This window comes from Aphidius gifuensis, linkage group LG2 (assembly GCF_014905175.1).
Source record: "Aphidius gifuensis isolate YNYX2018 linkage group LG2, ASM1490517v1, whole genome shotgun sequence".
Taxonomy (NCBI): Eukaryota; Metazoa; Arthropoda; class Insecta; order Hymenoptera; family Braconidae; genus Aphidius; species Aphidius gifuensis.
The window spans coordinates 24,317,500-24,338,760 of NC_057789.1; the positions used below are offsets into that span (position 1 = coordinate 24,317,500).

General features: G+C 26.6%; 4 protein-coding genes across 7 annotated transcripts; 2 read left to right on the top strand and 2 right to left on the bottom strand.

Moving 5' to 3' along the window:
• Positions 1-1,000: 1,000 nt before the first annotated feature.
• Positions 1,001-3,078, top strand: LOC122850629 (insulin-like growth factor-binding protein complex acid labile subunit). Its single transcript, XM_044149761.1, has 3 exons — positions 1,001-1,019; positions 1,114-2,961; positions 3,056-3,078. The coding sequence occupies exons 1-3, from the start codon at positions 1,001-1,003 to the stop codon at positions 3,076-3,078; spliced, it is 1,890 nt and encodes a 629-aa protein (XP_044005696.1).
• A 579-nt stretch (positions 3,079-3,657) lies between these two features.
• Positions 3,658-9,154, bottom strand: LOC122850630 (leucine-rich repeat-containing protein 15-like). The gene is made up of 4 exons (XM_044149762.1): positions 9,130-9,154; positions 8,362-9,039; positions 4,537-5,127; positions 3,658-3,662 (listed from the first exon to the last, which is right to left on the bottom strand). The coding sequence occupies exons 1-4, from the start codon at positions 9,152-9,154 to the stop codon at positions 3,658-3,660; spliced, it is 1,299 nt and encodes a 432-aa protein (XP_044005697.1).
• A 1,266-nt stretch (positions 9,155-10,420) lies between these two features.
• Positions 10,421-12,108, top strand: LOC122849577 (DNA polymerase delta subunit 2-like). Its single transcript, XM_044148337.1, has 3 exons — positions 10,421-10,747; positions 10,813-11,871; positions 11,937-12,108. Exons 1-3 carry the CDS (start codon positions 10,537-10,539, stop codon positions 12,053-12,055), a joined length of 1,389 nt encoding a protein of 462 aa, XP_044004272.1. The 5' UTR covers positions 10,421-10,536; the 3' UTR covers positions 12,056-12,108.
• Positions 12,109-12,366: 258 nt separating this feature from the next.
• LOC122849541 (KAT8 regulatory NSL complex subunit 1) lies at positions 12,367-20,774 on the bottom strand. 4 transcript variants are annotated; one of them, XM_044148270.1, is made up of 7 exons: positions 20,668-20,774; positions 18,408-18,510; positions 17,793-18,335; positions 16,080-17,674; positions 13,906-15,464; positions 13,469-13,812; positions 12,367-13,406 (listed from the first exon to the last, which is right to left on the bottom strand). In XM_044148270.1, exons 3-7 carry the CDS (start codon positions 17,991-17,993, stop codon positions 13,254-13,256), a joined length of 3,852 nt encoding a protein of 1,283 aa, XP_044004205.1. In that variant the 5' UTR covers positions 17,994-18,335; positions 18,408-18,510; positions 20,668-20,774; the 3' UTR covers positions 12,367-13,253. The 4 variants fall into 4 exon arrangements, with proteins under 4 accessions (XP_044004205.1, XP_044004206.1, XP_044004207.1 ...); XM_044148271.1 differs by having other exon boundaries at positions 20,682-20,766; XM_044148272.1 differs by lacking the exon at positions 20,668-20,774 and adding an exon at positions 19,952-20,484.
• Positions 20,775-21,261: the final 487 nt, after the last annotated feature.

Sequence of the window (21,261 nt, forward strand, 5' to 3'; positions counted from 1 at the left end):
TATTTTCAAAACTACGCATGCGTTATACAAGTGTCCAGCTAATGCTAGAAATATTAGTGTTTCGATAGCCTTCTTGAATGCCGTACCACTTACTCACGAATTATTCGTTGAAGTATACGCGTTAGCTCTGTTCTCACCAAAAATTATTAATCAATAAGGCACACGAAATTAAAAAAAAAAGTTTCATCACCTGTTGCAATCCAAGAAAATTATTTTTATATATTATAAATTCAAAAAGTGCCTGTTATTACGAGGTCTTGGCTGGACTCACTTATCACTTTTACGATAAGGAAATCTTGAGGTAAGTGAAAAATCATCCAATAATTTCAATTTCAAATTACATCAATAGTATATTCGTAAATTAAAATTATTCATATTGTATTTTACATTCTCGTGGATCTATTAAAAATATATTTTTCATGCTCACAATATTTTAGTATAAAAAAAAAATTATCATCATGTTTTTTTTTTCCTTTATCAAGAAAATAACCTTTTTTTTTGTCATTCATAGCAAACACGGTTGTTTTGTCATAAGATTAGTCACGATAAATCTTATCAAAAATAAAAAAAAAACCAAAATAAAGTTGAATATATTTTTTTTAAAATAATAATATTATTATTTTATCTTTGAAGACTCATTTAAAAAAAAAAAAAACATTAACATACATAAATTTTAATACATCAATTATTTAAATATACTTCATTATTAATCCCATAATATTTGTTAATAATTATACTGTCATAAACTAATTTTAGACAATGTAATATATGTATTTGTTATCAGCTTACAAAAATAATAATGATGATTCATTTTTGATTTATTTTTCAAGTTTTCAAATATTGTCATATTGTCTAATCATTTCAATCAACAAGTACCCAACAGACGTTGAGAAGTGTACTTACTATCAGAGCTGAACAATACATCTATATTGATATATCAAAAAAATTTCAAGTGAGTAAATTTATTTATTATTTATTTAAAATAACGTTGAAATCACGAATGGACACTGACATCATACGTATGACTTTAACAATCAGCATCTTCTTATTCAGTATAATTTTCTGGTATTAAAACTCAAATATAAAATTTTCAAATATTTATTTATGTTTTAGTTATGGATACAAATATTTCAACTTCAACTATTAAAAGTCATAATAAATACTTTTGTAACCGAGAGTCACCTTATTATAATCAAGAAATTTGTGAGTTGCTGTGTAATAATGCTGAAAAAGATGAAATAGACATTAGTGATAAAGCATTAACTATTCTTCCAAGAGATTTATTTCATGGCCTCGAGGATCTTCAACTTGAGAAATTAAATATAAGTGGTAACAAGCTGTCGACACTACCAAAAGATATCTTTAAACCTCTGGATGATCTTCGTACGTTGATAATAGAGTCCAACGGACTGGAATATCTAGAGCCAAGTATTTTTTATGATTTATTACAACTCAAAGAACTTGATCTCAGCAAAAACAAACTGACAGCATTATCGAAAGATATATTTAATGGTCTACAAGATCTATGTGTCCTCCGTTTGAATTCAAACGAACTGAAGTACCTTGAGCCAGGTATTTTTGATGATTTATTGAGTCTAAATGATCTTGATATCAGTGGTAACAATATTACAACTTTACCGAAAGATATATTCAAGAATTTAAAAGAGCTTCGTTATCTTAATTTATGTTCAAACAAACTGAACAATCTTAATATCAGCAAGAACAGACTAGCAACATTATCCAAAGGTGTATTCAATGATCTTAAAAATCTTCAGAGACTCTATTTGGATTCAAATAAACTAGACAATCTTGAGTCAGGTTGTTTCGATGGTTTATTACATCTTGAATGGCTCAGTGTCAAAAATAACGGTCTGACAACATTATCCAAAGATGTATTTTGTGGTCTTGAAAATCTTGAAATACTAGATTTAGGATCAAACAAACTGCAAAATCTTGAGGCAGGTTGTTTCGTTCGTTTATCACAACTTGAATGGCTCAGTGCCGAAAATAACAATCTGACAACATTATCCAAAGGTGTATTTGATGGTCTTGAAAATCTTGAGACACTAAATTTAAATTCAAACAAACTACAAATTCTTGAGTCAGGTTGTTTCGATGGTTTATCACATCTCAAATGGGTCAGTGTCGAACACAACAGTCTGACAATATTATCCAAAGATGTGTTTTGTGTTCTTGAAAATCTCAAGAGGGTAGATTTAGATTCAAACAAACTACAAAATCTCGAGTTAGGTTTTTTCAATGGTCTAACAAAACTTATACTGATTAGTATCAAAAACAATAATCTGACAACATTACCCAAATGTGTATTTATTGGTCTTGAAAATCTTAGGAGACTACATTTGGAATCAAACAAATTACAAAATCTCGAGTCAGGTTGTTTTGATGGTTTATCAAATCTTGAGAGGCTCAGTTTTAAAAACAACAGTCTGACAACATTATCCAAAGGTGTATTCAATGGTCTTGAAAATCTTAGGAGACTACATTTGATATCAAATAAACTAGACAATCTTGAGTTAGGTTGTTTGAATGGTTTATCAAAACTTAAGCTGCTTAGTATCAAAAACAACAATCTGACAACATTACCCAAAGGTGTATTTGATGGTCTGGAAAATCTTGAGAAAATAGGTTTGGAATCAAACCAACTACAAAATCTCGAGTCAGGTTGTTTTGATGGTTTATCACATCTTAAATGGCTTAGTATCAAAAATAACAGTCTGACAACATTATCCAACGGTGTATTCAGTAGTCTCGGAAATCTGCAAATACTTCATTTGGAATCAAACAAACTGCAAAATCTTGAGGCAGGTTGTTTCGTTGGTTTATCACAACTTCAGAAACTTTATCTTAGCAATAACAAACTGAAAACTTTATCAAAAGATATTTTTAATGGTTTACAAAGTCTTCGTATTCTCAATTTAACTTCTAATGGACTACCAAACCGTAAGTTTCGTATTTTCAATTGTTTTATCACAACTTGATATCAGTGAGAATGAATTGACCAATTTATCAAAGGATATATTTAATGGCCTCTCAGAATTTTTATCATCTCGATTATAATCTGAATTAGCTTCAATTTTATCAAATGATATATATTCATAATATACCTGCAATTTATAAACATTAAATTAATATTTGTCTTTGAATATCTCTATTGGTGTTTCATTGTTATCTCGACTCAAATTAATTTATATACAAGTTCTTGCATGTTGCTTTTTCGAATTTAAATGCTGAATTCATTGACGCCAACACAATATATTTTGATGTATTTTATGGTAGTCTCTGGTGAGAATTTTAATATACAGCCCTAGATTTCCATTAGTCACATGATTTTGGTGCTCTTTCTAATACATTTCTAGTAAGTATGAAAATATTGTAGCAATGATTGTTTAATCAATTAACCGATGATTGATACTTTATTACCACTTCAGCAGCATTGGAAACAGTATATCTCTCGAAATTTCATAGATATAGTCTGGGCAAGATTAAGACTTCATTCATGAAATGACGCGAAATATTCTTTTTTCAATTCTGCTGGAAAAAAAAAGATAATAATATTAATTAACTAATTATTTTTATTTTTAAAATATATTGTCCATATAAATTTTTTACATATATGTAAAAAAATATGTAAGAAAATTAACCTGGAAGGATAAATTGGAAATAAATAAAAATTTTAATAAATTAGACAATAATTATAGAGTTATTTTTAAAGCATAAATTTTATTTGAATAATTTTTAAATGACAAAGATGAACATAATTTTTAATCAAGGTACAAAAATATTTGAAGAAAGTAATTGAATTGTTAATAATTATAATAATTACCAAACAAAAGGGACGGTTCATTTTTAATCATATCATATGAAATAGATTCATCGTAATTTGTCAGTTTCATATTTTTTAATATTAATTTTTCATCATCGTCTTTTAGACTAAATTTATTATCTTCAATATTGAGCAGCCAAAGAACCAACATATCAAAGAAAACTTCAGGCTTTAATTTAGTGCAATTGGTTGATTGTAAACATAAAGAATACAGAAATAGATTTACATTAAAAATATCAATTGGAAGATCTGTCAAATTATTATTATGAATATCTAAAATCCAAGGTAGATCAACTTATGATGATTTTTTTTTATAGAAAATTACATTTTAATCATTACAATAAACATGACTTTTCTTCATTACATATTTTTTTTTCTCTGAATTATTAGAAATTCAAAAATATATGCGTCTCATTCACCTCATTTTCAAATACAAGTTTCGTTTTTTATAATAATATCATATGGAGTAGATCCGATGAATGCTCCTTGATCCACATTTTCCATTACAAACATTTTATCATTTTCCGTTAGAATAAATTCATTATTTTCAACATTAAGCAAACATAGCTTTTTCAAATTGGCAAAAACATTAGAATCAAACTCATCGAGCTCGTTTGATTGTAAACACAATAATTCAAGTTTTTTATTTTTATTAAAAATATTAGGTGGAAGATCTGTCAAGCTGTTATTACTGATATCTAATAATTTAAGATTAGCTAAGTTATTAAAAATATCAGACTGAAGACTCGTCAATAAGTTTGAATTTAAATACAATGAACGTAAAAGTTTTAATCCACTGAAAAGTTTTTGTGGAAGATATCTTAAACTGTTATCACCGATATTCAAATAGTCAAGATCAATTAAATTTTTAAAAATATTAGGCTCAAGATCTGTCAGTTTGTTTGAATTTAAAGACAATAAAGTTAGAGATTTTAATCCATTAAATACTTCTTGTGGAAGAGAAGTCAACGTGTTATTGCTAATATCTAAAACTTCTAGATTAACCAATTTATTAAAAGTATTAGCCTCGATAATTTTCAGTTGATTTGATTTTAAATATAATTGAGTTAAAGATTCCAATCCATTGAATACTTTTGATGAAAAATTTTGCAAATTATTATCACTGATGTCTAAAAATTCAAGTTCGGACAAAGTATTGAACGTATTGGGCTCGATGATTGTTAATTTATTTGATTGTAAATACAACTCAGTCAACAATTCTAATCCATTGAATACTTTTTGTCGAAGTGATGTTAAATTATTGTTACTGATATCTAAATAGTCTAGATTTGACAAGCCATTAAAGGTGTTAAGTTCCAGTTTGTTCAAATTATTTGAATCGAGATACAAATGAGTTAAAGATTCTAATGCATTGAATATTTTTTGTGGGAAATTTGTTAAGCTATTTTTACTGATATCCAAATGTTTGAGATTGGACAAGTTATTAAAAGTATTAGGCCGAATACTTGTCAGTTTGTTTGATGATAAATTCAAATAATTTAAAGATTCCAGTCCATTGAATACTCCTTGTGAGAGTGATGTTAAACTATTGTTATTTATGTATAAAAGTATGAGATTAGACAAAGTATTGAACGTATTAGGCTTGAGACTTGTCAATTTGTTTGATGAAAAATTTAAACAAGTTAGAAATTCTAATCCATTGAAGACTCCTTGTGGAAGAGATGTTAAAGCTCTGTTGGACATATCAATTGTTCTGGTTGACGCATTGTTACAAATATTTTCCATATAAAATACAGAAGTTGTATTACAAAAGTATGTTTTATATGTTAGTCCTGAAACATACATGCAATTATAACAATTAAAAATAAAAAAAATAAATATTTGCTTATTGATCAAAGTTGAAATAAAAAATATAACGTACTTTGACTTGTTGATTGATTGTTCATGTCATTATTCGGTACAATATTGTCTTCAGCTTCTAAACTATTCGTATTTGTTGGCAACGAATTCGATGCTCCCTGAAATAATCATCTATGATATTTAAAAAAAATTCTAATTTGTCTATTTTTCATAATAAAATTTAATAAAATTTTTTAAAAATTATATTTTATTTATTCATTCATTATTATTATTTTTCAATTTAAAATAAATGAAAATATACAAACGCGACAAGGATTTGAACCCAGGATTTTCACGTAAAATTTCAAGATGCTATGAAGAGCATGGTTTTTTGTAAAATAATGGTAAAGACGGATGTCAGTGTTTAACTTGTCGAAGCTAGAAAAAATTAATGAGCCATGGAGCCTAGAGGATTAAGAAGATTAAGGCAGATGTCTAGAAAGGAAAAAGACTCACGTTCCATGGTTAATATCACAGTATCCTGAAATTTCACGTGAAAATCCTTGTCGAGGTATGCTAGACTGTTTACCGAAATTTATATTATTCAAGTAATTTCTATTTAGCTTCAATACATGCACTTGACATGATGCCTAAAGAATTTCTATTTCGACTGCATAAAAAATTTATACATCTAATTATTATACCCTTTATATTTTTTTTAAATATAAACTATATGCACAATCAGTTTGATAATTAAATTTTTAAATAATTTTAACTCACCCCAATGGGACAAATAACCAAAACAGCGGCAGTAATTATAAAAATCGTTATATAGGTGAACTTCTTCATCCTTGTAGTGATCGATCCGTAATTTAATAATTATTTCTTAAATCACTCTGAACAAACGTAAATGACAAATGACAAATCTCAGTAGTGGTCACTTGGTCAGTATAAAAAAGAAATCTAAATCAGGAAAATCACGCATGCGTTGTGCAATGTGTAATGGTGCCCAACAAAAAACAAGATATTTTCTACCTTACCAATTAACAAAAAACGCCAATTTCCCGCCAATTCATAGCTTTTTTTTTTTCTCTGTGTGTTGCAGGTTGATCTTGATACTCTCTTTACTAATAGTCATAATAGTCATAATAGTTTAACATCTCGAACATTAAAAATGAATGCAGTAAAATTTTTTTACATACCCACACATCTATATGCAAATCGATTTGTTTTATTTAATTTTCAATATTGTTTATAATTAAAATAAACAGTTAATTATATAATAATGATTTGATAAATAAAAGTGTTGAAGTCAAGTTAAATAGTTTAAGTTAAACTTTTGAGTCTTTTTGCTATTTTTTCAGCACTAAATAATGTCAATATGTTTTAAAAAATATTATTATATTGAATGAGTAATCGTAATCATAAAAAAAAAAACTCCAGGCCTTATTGTCAATATAAATATGAATCCACATAAAAAAAAAAAAAAAAGAAAATTGACCTGAATAAATTAGGGAATAATTATAGGGTTATTTTTAAAGCATAAATTTTTAAATGACAAAGATAAACATAATTTTATTAAAAGTACAAAAATATTCAAAGAAAGTAATTGAATTGTTTATAATTAATATTATTAAACAAAAGGCATGATCTATTTTTAATAATATCATATGAAATAGATTCATTGTAATTTTCCTGTTGCATATTTTTTATAATTAATTTTTTATCATCGTCTGTTAGGCTGAATTTATTATCTTCAATATTGAGCAAACGAAGCTGCATCAAATCATAGAAAACTTCAGGCTTTAATTTATTGAGATTGTTGGATTGTAAACATAAAGATTCCAGATCTGTATTTGAAAGGAAAATATCAATTGGAAGATCTGTCAAATTATTATTATGAATATCTAAAACTCTAAGATTGAACAAGTCATCGAAAATATTAGATTCCACTTCATTTCTTATTCCTTGTGGAAGAGATGTTAAATTATTATTACTAATAGACAAAATTTTAAGGCTGTACAAGTCATAAAAGGTATTAAGTTCTAGACTGGTCAGTTTATTTGTATCTAATATCAACCGACGTAGAGATTTCAATTCTCTAAATATATATTGTGGAAGAGATGTTAAATTATTATTACCAATATCTAAATCGATAAGATGGATCAACTTATTGAAAATATTAGAAGGAAGACTTGTCAGTTTGTTGGATCGCAAATGTAAAACTGTTAAAGATTTCAATTCATTAAATAATTCATGTTCAAGGGATGTTAAGTTATTATTTTTTATGTATAAAGAAGTGAGTTTAGACAAGCTATTAAAAGGATTGAACTCCAGACTGGTCAGTTTATTTGATGATAAATCCAACCAATTAAGAGACTCTAATCCATTGAATATTCCTTGTGGAAGAAATGTTAAATTATTATAACTGATATCTAAATTAGTAAGATTGGACATGCCATTAAAAGTATTATTTTCAAGACTTGACAGTTTGTTAAAATTTAATTTTAAATAGTTTAGAGATATTAAATTATTAAATATTCCTTGTGGAAGGGATGCTAAGTTATTATTTTTTATGTATAAACGTTTCAGTTTGGACAAGCTATTAAATATATCACAATCAAGACTTGTCAGTTTATTTGATGATAAATCCAACAAATCTAGAGACTCTAACCCATTAAATATTCCTTTTGGAAGAAATGTTAAATTATTATTACTGATATATAAACTAGTAAGACTGGACAAGCCATGAAAAGTATTTTTTTTAAGACTTGATAGTTTGTTATAATTTAATTTTAAATACTTTAAAGATTTCAATTCATTGAATATTCCTTGTGAAAGAGATGTTAAATTATTACGACTGATAGATAAATATTCCAGTTTAGGCAAGCTATTGAAGATATTATTTTCAAGACTGGTCAGTTTGTTTAAATCTAATATCAAAATAGTTAGAGATGTCAATTCTTTAAAAATATCTTGTGGAAGATGTGTTAGATTATTATTGTTCCTGATTGTTAAACATTCCAGTTTGGATAAGCTATGAAAAGTATTAAGCTCCACACCGGTCAATTCATTTGAATCTATTTCCAAAATATGTAGAAGTACCAATCCGTTGAATATATCTTGTGGAAGATGTGATATATTATGGTTTCTGATTGCTAAATATTCCAGCTCAGACAAGCTATTAAAAGGCTGGTCAGACTCCAGGCTGGCCATTTTTTTTGAACGTACTTCCGAATCATCCAGAGATATCATCAATTTATTCAATACTTCTATTGGCAGGGATGCTAAACCTCTGCTAGACAAATTAATATCCAAAATTGTAGAACGATTACAAACATTTTCCATGTAAAATACAGAAGATGTATTACAATAGTATTTTTCGTATGTTAGTCCTGAAACATACATTCAATTATAACAATTAAAAATAAGAAGAAAGAAATATTTGCTTATTAATCAAAGTTAAAATAATAAATATAACTTACTTTCAATTGTTGATTGGTTATTCATGTCATTTTTCTGTACGATGCTGTCTTCAGTTTCTGAATTATTTGTTTGAGTTGGCAAAAATTTCGATTCTCCCTGAAATAATTATGTACTTATCAATTTTAATTTCTAACTAATAAAAAATCTTAATGAAATTTGTTAAAATTTAATATTTTGTTAAATTAAATAAAAATTATATTTTTGTTTATTCATCTATTATTATTATTATTTTAAATATCTGTACCTATATATATTGTTTGATTTGAAAGAACGAAAAAATTCGAGCGTGACAAAGATTTGAACTCAGGTTTTTTCATGTGAAATTTTATGATGCTGTGATTCTAATGGTTTTTTTTTCTAAATAACGGTAAAGAAGAATGTCATTGTTCAACTTGCTGAAACTAGGAAAAATTGGAAAGCTTTTGTGACCTCGAGGATTAAGGAGATGAGGGCAATTACCCAGAAAAGAAAACGACTCTGGTTTCATGGTAAATATCACAGCATCTCAAAATTTTACGTGAAAATCCTTGTCAAGGTATTGCAAGACGCTGCACCGAAATTTATTATACAAGTAACTTTTATTTAGCTTCAATACATGCACTAATTGAGATGATGCTTAAAGAATTTCTATTTCGACTCGATACACATTTTATGCATCTAATTATTATACCTTTTTATTTTTTTTAAATATTAAATATATATGCACTTTAGTATCTTGAAATTTCACGTGAAAATCCTTGTCGAGGTATTGCTAGACTGTTTATCGAAATTTATATTATTCAAGTAATTTCTATTTAGCTTCAATACATGCACTTGACATGATGCCAAAATAATTTCTATTTTGACTGCATAAAAAATGTATACATCTAATTATTATACCCTTTATATTTTTTTTAAAGATAAACTATATGCACAATCAGTTTGATAATTAAATTTTCAAATAATTCTAACTCACCCCAATGGGAAAAATAATTAAGATAGCTGCAATAATTATAAAAATCGTAATATAGGTGAACTTCTTCATCCTTGTAGTGATCGATCCGTAATTTAATAATCAATAACTAAATCACTCTGAATAAACGTAAATGACAAATGACAAATTCCGATAGTGGTCATTTGGTCAGTATAAAAAAGAAATCTAAATCATGAAAATCACGCATGCGTTGTGCAATGTGTAATGGTGCCCAACAAAAAACAAGATATTTTCTACCTTACCAATCAACAAAAACGCCAATTTCCCGCCAATTAATAGCTTTTTTTTTTCTGTGTGTGTGTCTGTGTGTATGTATTGCATGTGTTGTTGATGATCTTGATACTCAATTACTCATAATATTTTTATTTTTCAACAAACAAATTGCAAACAACAATCAACAATTATTCATATAGTTATTAAAATACAATAAAAAATGGTCAAGGAACAAGATTCAAATGAGCAATCATTAAAAAATGAAAACAACGAGCCACCAATATTTGAAAGAAAAACAGCAAAATTTGAAGGTTTTGATACAAGATTTACTCAACCAACAAAAGATTTTTCAAAACAATTTTATCATGTTTATCTTTGTCGTCTTGAAGAATTAAAAAAATTAATAATACCAAAAGCCACAAAAATTTGGGGTAAATATAACAAATTTTTTCTTCTAACCTACATTCAACAATTAATTATTATTATGTATCAACAGGTGATGATGTAAAAATAGTAACACTAGCTGAATTAGAAAATTATGACAATGAAAAATGTATTATTATTGGTACATTATTCAAGCATCAAATTTGGAAACCATCAATTTTACGTGAGCTAAGTGAAGATACTCAAGAAACAAGTGATCGTTCAGAAAAACATGAAGATTATTGTAGTGATAAAGATACAGCATATTTAGAAGATGAAATGTTGAGAATAAAAATCATTGGTGATAATGTTGATTTAAAAAAAGTTGTAACTGGTGTTGTTTGTGGTTTACTTGGTAAAAAACTTGATGATGGTACATTTGAAGTTGAAGATTGGTGTTTTCCAGGTTGTCCAACTAAAAAACCAACACCAACAACACCAGTATCTGATGGTAAATTATTATTATTATCTGGTCTTGATTTAGCAAATAAATCAAACAATCCAATGTTACTTGATTTATTAATTGAATGGATAACTGGAATGGCTGGTACCACCAATACCCAACAAGATGTATCATCAATTGTAAATATTTTAATTGCTGGTAATAGTGTTAAAAGTTCTTCATCTGATCATGATAATATACAAGGTTTAATGAGCTCCAAAGCAATTAAAACACAAGACACACAAGAAATATCATCAGCAATTAAAAAACTAGATAAATTATTAAGTGAATTGTTGGATTATTCATCAGTAATATTAATGCCTGGTGAACATGATCCAACAAATTTAATGTTACCACAACGACCAATTCATCGTTTTGTACTTAAAAATAGTTATAAATATGATAATTATAAGGGTGTTGGTAATCCATGGATTGGTAATATTGGTAATCGTATTATTGCTGGTACAAGTGGACAACCAATTGATGATATTATTAAAGTTACTGGTGATAAATCAACATCAACTATTGAATGGATGGAAAAAACACTTGAATGGCGTCAGTATTGTCCAACAGCACCAGATACACTTCCATCATATCCATACAATGGAAATGATCTTTTTATTATGCAAGAATGTCCAGATATTTATTTTGTTGGAAATGCTGATAAATTTGATACAAAATTATGGAAAGGTAAAGTTAATTTTTCTGTTTATTATAACAGTTTTTTTATGTAACACAATTGTTATTAATTCCAGGTGAAGATGGACAAACTGTTAGGATCATTTGCATTCCAAAATTTTCAACAACAAATACTGCTGTTTTGATTGATTTAAAAAGTCTTGAAGTTACACCAATGTACTTTGGAACATCTTGATTATTTTATATGTCATCTTCATTTATCATTACTTTTATTATTAATTTTTTGAAATAAACATTTTTTTTTATATTTAAATTTGAATTGGTTTCTTTTTTTTTGTGATTAATTTTATGCTTGTTTGGTTATTAGAAAAACTGGAGAAGATTTTTTGAGGTAGATGTATTTTTATTAAAAAAAAAAATTAGATAAATAACTTTAAACTTGGCACTTTTTTGTTTTTTTTATTCTAGACTTCTGAATTCTCCAAAGTATAAATACATTTCATTGATTTTGTTTATTATTATTTTTTTTTAAATTATGTACAAAAAGCCAATTTTCATTGAGATTCGAAATCGCGGTTGTTTTATTTAATTAAAGTGTGATTGAATCATCTACCAGTAGATTTAAATAAAGCTAGGTGAAAAAAAAAAGAAGGAAAACAATAAAAACAAATATAAGAGATGACTATTATTTTTTTTGTTAAACAAAAAAAAATATTTCTACAAATATAAAAACTAAAATATGACGTATGGAAGTGTACAATGTTTATAGTATCCAACAAAGGAACCAAATTTTTTAACGATTAAATTTTAAATTAGAGAAAAAAAAAAAAAGAAAAGCATATAATTGATTAAAATAATTTAATAACTTCCCTGATTAAGTAAAACTTTTCTTTTGTTTATCAATGTTTTTTTTTTTTTTCATTTTCATTTGAACCTTAAGCCTAATATTTATAATTAATTTTTGTTTTTTTTTTTATTTATTCATCTAAATCACGTATCTAAGCAACTGAGGTTTAATAATAATAATTTTTTTTCGTTATTTAGTATTTTTTTTTTATGTTTTTTTGTTTTTTGTTTCTTATCATTCTATTGTATTGTAAATTTTGTTTTTTTTTTTTTTTTTTTTTTAATTTTTCATGTTTTTTTTCTCTTATTAATTTATAAGCGATTAAATGAAGTTATAAAATTTATATTTATAATACACTTTACAGAATCGTAATACTATTAACTTAAGGTGCATGTCACATAATCGACACAATTTTTTTTTTCTTTAATAACAATTGACAGGTATTTTAAAAAATTTAAAAAAAGAAAAAACAATAATGATAATAGTAAGGAAAGTAAAAAGTAAAATATGAAAAAAAAAAAAAAAAAAAAGGGAAAGGAGTACGACACAACAGCTTATGATAAGAAATAATTTGAATAAATATTTCCTATCTTTTAGCTGTCGGACGTATTCTTTCTTTTTCAGCATCCCTGTCATCACCCACAGTCCATTCTGGATCATTTGGATCTTCAGCATCACCTTCAGCATCAAAATATGCTGATTCAGTTGTATCTGATTCATGTGAATCAATTTCTGCCTCCTTGATTAATTAAAAATAAATATTAATTATATTATTTCTTTTTAAATTAAATATTTACTTACATCATCGGGTTTTTCTTCTTCAGGTAAACATAATGTTTCATCTGATGTTTGCCAATGTCCATCTGGCATAACTTGTAACATTTTATCATAAATGTCTTCAGTCAATGGAAATAATCTTGGATCATATGGTAAAACTTCATGTTCATCATCAGCAATTGAATTTATATTTTCATCACGTATTCTCATTGATGATGAATATGTACGACGTCTTACAGCATATTGTAATGATGAATTTTTATGTACATCAATAATATTATTTTGTTCTGTTTCTTGTATACAAGATGGTGTTGCTGGTGGTGATGTTACATCACCACCAAAATCACCAGTTTGCGGTGACATTGGATCTACAAAAATATAAATTAATTGTCATTATTTTGAGCTTAAAAAATTGGAATAAAAAAAAGAAAGTATCAAATGTAAATAATAAGAAATATTACCTGGTGTATTTGCACCACTATCAGCTCTACTATCAGCTCTTCGTGGATGACGTAGTCTACCTTGTGGTAGCCTATTAATATAATTCATAAAACGTTTATTTTCTTCTCTTTCACTTCTTTCATGTCTCAAGGCAATTGTCTCTTCTGATACATCTTCTGAATCACTATCTTGACTAGGCCTATGTAAAATACCATTTTTTAAATCTTGTTTAATCATATCACCACATAATCTCCACTTTGGTGTTAATATTTCTTTGTATTGTAATTTTTCTGGTTTAGCTGATGCAGCAACACTATATGGTATAACAATATTATCAATATCATAAGAACCACGTCTTAATCTTTTATGTGAATTTGTTGTTTTTTCTTTAGTATGCCTATCAGTATTCGTTGTTATTGGTGTTGTTGTTGTTGTTGATTGTGTTGTTATCGTTGTTATTGCTGTTGATGTTATATGTGTTAATGGTATTGTTACAGAATTCATTATTGGTAATGGTGATGATACAGGTGATGAATGTTTACTTGAACTTGAATATATACTTGCATCATCATCATAATAATCATTTAAATGTGTTTTTATTTTTCTTTTACCAATAATATTTCTACGTGTACTTGAATCTTTTTTTCCTTTATCTTTTCTTGTTATTCTAGCTGTTAATAATGATGATTTTTTAATACGTGATGATGATGATGTTAACGCTAATGATGATGGTGTGGTTGTTGTTGCTGTTGATATTGGTGTTGTTAATAATGTTGTTGTTGTTGTTGCTAGTGCTGTTGGTGTTGTTGGCGTTAATGTTGATGTTGATGATAATGTTGTATACTTATTACTACGACCATCAGATAATTTAATTTTATTACTACGTCTATTATTATTATCAATTGTATCTTTATCCTTATTATTTCTAGATAATCTATTACTATTATTATTATTTGAACCACGTAATGTTCTTTGTTGCCAATCAGATGATTTCATAATTGAATTAAAATGTGTACAATGTGATATTTCATCTGTAAATGATAATACAGGATGATAACTTGTATCAACAAGTGCTATTTTATCAGCAAGTGATAATTGTTCATGTGATTCTTGTGGTTGTGTTGGATCAATTCTACCAGTACATAATGCACATGATGGTAATACATGATCACAATTACATCTAATATTTGATGGTTTTGCAGCACGTTTTGAATATTCATGTAAACCATCAACACGTATTAATTTTCTTTTTTTATATAGCTCCCATACAAATGGACGTGTTCTACAGCATGATGATGATGATGATGCTGTTGATGTATCATCCTCATTTAAAGTTGTTGTTGTCGATGATGATGATGGTGATGGTGTTGGCGTTGAACCAGGCAATGAGCCACTATAGCCATTAATTGATTCTACATTTTTCAATACAACATGTCCCTTTGTTGATCTTATTTGACGTTGAAACTCATTATGATGACGTATTCGAAATTCTAAATCTGTTATTTGCGCCTGTAGCCATGTCCATCTTGCTGCAATACCAGCACGATCTTGGGCATATTTCCATGCTGCACGTTTTGTACTAATTAATCATAAATTATAATTGTTGTTAATAAAATTTCAAATACATATTAATTTGTTTTAAATAAAAAAAAAATAATAATAAAATGAAACAATTATAAATTAATAAAACAATTGAACTAATAATATTTTATTTTCAATTGTTATTTATTTGTTTTATTTTTGTATCAAGGGGGTGTTATTTAAATAGTTAATGTAATTTTATTATATTTAGTACAACCAGCAAATCGATAATACGGAAGTTGTAAATAGACTATACTATTTCATGTACTTGAGAATGTGTTGAGATGTTTTATATATATAAAATAATAATAATAATGTTAAAGATAAAATATTAAATCCAAAGGTTAACAAGTTATTAATGATGAAAAAAAATTAGTAAATTTTATTATTAGATTAATGAATTAATTATAATGAATAGTTTTATATTTAAAATTTAAGTTAAAATAATTATTGGTCATGTTGATGAACCATATGATGAATATTATTATGCAAAAGGGTTAGTCATCAAAAAGATGATGCAATATTTGTATGAAAAAACATGATAATAAAATCGATTGACTGTTTGGATGTTTTATTATGTAATATTTTAAGAAAAAAATTGATTAAAACTTACATTGGTAATTGTTGTTGTTGTAAATTATTATATGTTTCCATCTCATCACAACTTTCACCACCACTACTTGATGCAGTACAATCAGAATCAATTTTAGTTTCAACAGTATGAAGTTGCATTGCCAATGAACCAGCAATATTTTCAACTTCATCACCATCAATTTTAACTTGTGCTGCACCAAATACTTGATGACGATTATTATTTGTATTATTACCACTTGTTATATTATCACGTGAACCAGCACCAAAATAACGATATGATGGACGTTGACGACTAACACTATTACTTTGTGCTAAACATGATTTTTCAATTTTTTGTAAAAATGTATTAATATTACCACCAATATCTGGTAATTTAATAGCAGTTTGTGTTATATTTGAACCACTTATATTTGCTATTTCTTGAAGTAAATAATTTTTAACACTATTATGAGATATTTCAAGTACACCATGACACTCTTCAGCAACATGACGTCCAATAATTTTAGCTTGTATTTTACGTAAACGTCTTAATAAAAATTCACATTTACGTTCATTATTATATTGTTGTTCATCAACTTGTAATTGTTGTATACGTAAATTTTCATCACTCAATTGTAGCTCTAATTGTAATTGTTGTAATTGTTGTAAATGCAGATGTTGTTGTTGCTGTTGTTGTTGTTCATATTGTTGTTGTTGTTGTTGTTGATGTTGTTCATGTTCATGTTGTTGTTGTTGATCAATAACATCACCAATATCAATATTATCATCAACATCATTAAATACACGTTCATCAAATGATGTAAAACCTTCATTTATTGAAAATATATTTGTTGTATCATTTGTAATATCATTAACATTATTTGTATCAACAATATTATTATCAACATTTTCTTCCATTGATTTAAATACTTGTAATATATCATCAACATTACTTGTAATATCACCAACAACATTTGTTGATAAATCATTTGTTAATTCCATTATATTTTTAACATCATCAATGAGATTTTTATTATCTGATAAATCATCATTACCAATGATTGGTATCATTGGTATGACATCATCATTTGTTTTTATAAATCCCATCTCGTCGTTATTATCACACGCAGATGGTTCGCTCATTATAGCGTCACTCTCATCAATTATATTGCAATCCGTTAAAAATAACGAATGCTTTAAATTATTTATATTATTTTCTAATTCTTGTTGTTGTTGTTGATTATTTGTACTGTTGTTATTAATATATATTTGATTATTTATAATATTTTCTTTTTCTAATTTAACAATATTATTATCTTCTTCTTCTTGTTTATCTAATTGTTGTTGATGTTGTGTTTGTTGTTGTAGTTGTTGTTTAGCGTAATCGTCTTCAATATCACCTGATTCCTCCTCGTCTTCCAAGTTTCCTGTCTCGACTTCTGTCAATTTACTCGCGATCAAATCACTATCGTTCGCGAGTTTTGACAGACTATCGAGACCATTAACATATTTTGAATTGATGACATCACGTATGAGGTCTTTTGATATACCGCGCAGGCAATGTTCATCAATTTTTGTTGGTTGAACGTTTGCTGATACAACAAACTTTGCCAGGACCTCACGATTATGGCAGACCTGTTGATTATGAATTATTTGTTTTGTTTTTTTTTTTTTTGTTCAATTTGTTTTTTTTTTATTCTTTTTGTAATTTATATAATAGATATTATTTTAATTTTTAATAATAAATATTTACCTGCGCAGCCTGTTCCTTGGTTAAAAAACCACTAGACGGTAATGGTGATAATAAATTATCAGGCTTTTGAGGACCACTTTCCGTCAGAGCAGGTGCCATCACTGCCACTGACGTAGCTGGTGCCACTGCCTCGACATCCAGAGGCTCCCACCGGCACGTAAACCCGCGCCTGTGCTGTTCAGGCGCCGTGCTTACTCCCATTCATCCATCACTGATTTTCAATAACGTATTTTTTTCTCAATTAATTATTAATTTATTTAATTATTTCGTATACTTTTTAATTCAATTATTATTCAATTATTCACTAAATTTTTTTTCGATATTATATTCACTTTTTAAGCTTTAATTTTTTTTTTTTTGTTTCACTTGTTTCACTTATTTAAATTTTCTTTTTTTAAACACACAAATCTTAGCTTAATCTTATCGACTTATCATACTTTAATTATTCATATGATACAGTCGTCATTTTATTATCATCATTGTTTCAAGTTGTATCAATTGGCTGAATGAGCATTAATAAAACCATTTTAATTATCTTGAATCCTACAAAAAATAATAAATATTAATTAAAATTATTCACAACAAATATTATAATTACATTTAATAATAACTTACATAAATATTTTAGTTGTTTTTTTCTCTTTTATCAATATTAAATTCCAAAATTTTTTAGCCACAATTTCGAATTGATTATTATTTTCGTTTAACTCCAAAAATTCTGTAAATAGAAAATATATTTATTAAATTTTTTTATAATCACTAGGTATACGTGTATGATAAGATATATAAAAATAAAAAAAATATTAAAAAATAGTATATATCAAAGACACTTGACGATAAAATAGTATCCAAAAAAAAAAAAAAAATGACGATATGAGTAAAATTATTGAGAAATAAAATTAAATATTTTGAGGGCGTCACCGGTTAATAACAATAATTAAAAATTACAAAATTATTATAGAAAAATACACGTGATTAATAAAAATAATTTAAATTAAAAAAATTCAATTTATCACCACGTGATCTCTCTACATTACTGATAAATTAAACCAAGAAAAAAAAAAAAAAAAAAAGAAAAAAATCTCGCATGCAAACAAAGACTCACAGACACACATAAATTTAAATGAAAAAAAAAAAATTTATTATTATTTTTAAACACTGTTTAATAATTACTCAAAAAAAAAATATATATATTTACAATTAAATTATTAATAACAATTTTTAAATACACGAGGACATTGCACCGTTGCATAATAACGCGTGAGAAAATAACGTTATTATTATTATTATTATTTTACAATATTATTATTATTATAAAATTTTGTTTTTAAATTATATTTATTTGTGTCTTTTCCTTTTTCCCAACACAGTTAATCATTTATTGATAATGATTAATAGCTAAAAATAAACCGACAACAAATGAAAAAAAAAAAAATGGTTGTTTAAACAAAAAGTAACTTCCACGTGTCCAACTAAAAATTTTTAAGACGAAATAAAAGCTACTACATGCCGACGATGTTAGCCGAGATGGCGACAGACAATTTTCACATACAATTACAATGCCAAATACACACAAAAATAATTAATATACACACACGTATTAAAATTATTATCAGACACAAACAAAGCTATGAAAAACAGTGCTTATTGACCACTATTAAAATTCACAATGTACTGGAAAATTTATTTAATATATATATATTCTATTTTTAATATGTATAAACACACACAAATACACTATTTAATTTTTTTTTTTTTTTTTTTTGTTAAAACCCCTCAAGGCGCTGTTGCTGTGTGACTCGTAGAAATGGCGGCGAAAAAAGAAGAAAAAAAAAAAAGATGTAAAATATTATTTTTCGTAAACAAATTGCAATGTTAAATATCCTTATTTGGTTAACTTAAATAATTGATTATTATTATTTATTAATTTATGATTATTTTTTGAATTTTATATTTATTTTTTTTATTATTGTTTCTATTTTACGGCGAAATTTCGATTCGCGTCACTCCCACCCGTATAAAACTGTCTTTGTCGTTAAATCCCACTGCTTTTATAACACACACATATACACAAAGAGATACGAAAAAAAAATTATATATAGGATATAATAATGCTTTAAAAAAATGTATAAAAAAAAATTAAAAAAAAGACACTGTACATTGGATTACATTGCTCCGTCTTGCAGCATCGTATCAACTTAAATTCATCGTCACCGTCACACATGAGGTAATTTTAAAAGAAACAACAGGATTATTATCAATCCCATCATCATAATGTGAATTCATTTTTTTAAAAAAAAAAAAACAATAATTATTATTATAAATTAAACAGGAGAACGGTACACCAAAGATGGAAAATCGAAATTAACATGAAAACATTTTTCTATAGAAATAAATAAATATTTAATAATCATTGTTATGTACACACTGATAAATCATTAATTTATACACTGATTAAATCACAACTCTATTATGAATTAATATTGTAAAATAACAATAACAATATTTAAAAAAAAAAACAAACAATGATAAAGAGAAAAAAAGCAGAAAGAGACAGAAGGAAAAAAAAAAAAAAATGAGTAAGACAGAGATAAAAAAAAAAAAAACACAAGCACCAGAAGGGAAGGAGAAGAGATGGTCGATGGAAAAAATAGTAGTTGAAATAAAAAGAGAAAAAAAAAAAAAAAAAAAACGCGGGATTACACACTGTATATTTCACCGTCACACCCAACGCGAACTTTGATGATAAAAAAAATAAAAAATTAAATGTAATCTTTGGATTATAATAATAATAATACACTTAAATTAAAAATAAATATATTATTAATGGTAATTATAATTTAATATTAATTAAAAAATAAATAAATAATAGTACATTTTAATTCGTACTTTACAGCCTTTTTGGATATCCGTACGACGCGCAACTGCCTGTTCCTCTTCGTGCTCTCTTCCTGACGCGGTATCGTCGCCGCGGCGCTGCAAATATCCCCCCCCACTTTTATTTTTTTTTTCTTTTCTTCTTGTGTTGTATATAGATTGTTGATGCTTGTCGGGTATTTCCCCTCTTACCCTTGGGTTTTTTTTTTTTGTATGATTGTATATTGACCCCTTACCCGCGCAAAACTCAAGCTTAGAAAGAGTAAGGCTCTTTAGATGGTTACTCTGTCTTTCTCATGCCGCTTATCCATGTTTTTTTTTTTTTTTTATATTCAGTATCCTCTTTCCCACTACTGCTTTATCATAATCCGCAACGCCTAGTCGCCGCTGAATGATCAGAGAGTCTGGTAGAGTCGCCACCAACCAGACAACTTTACCAGTCACGATTTTAACAGTACCAGAAATTTAAAAAAAAAAAAAAAACAAATTGCAATTTTTTTTTTTTTTTAAATTTATAAGTAAACTTCAAATTTAACAGAAAATTTACAATTTTTATTTGTATTTTTTTGAAATACTTATTGATTTTTAATTA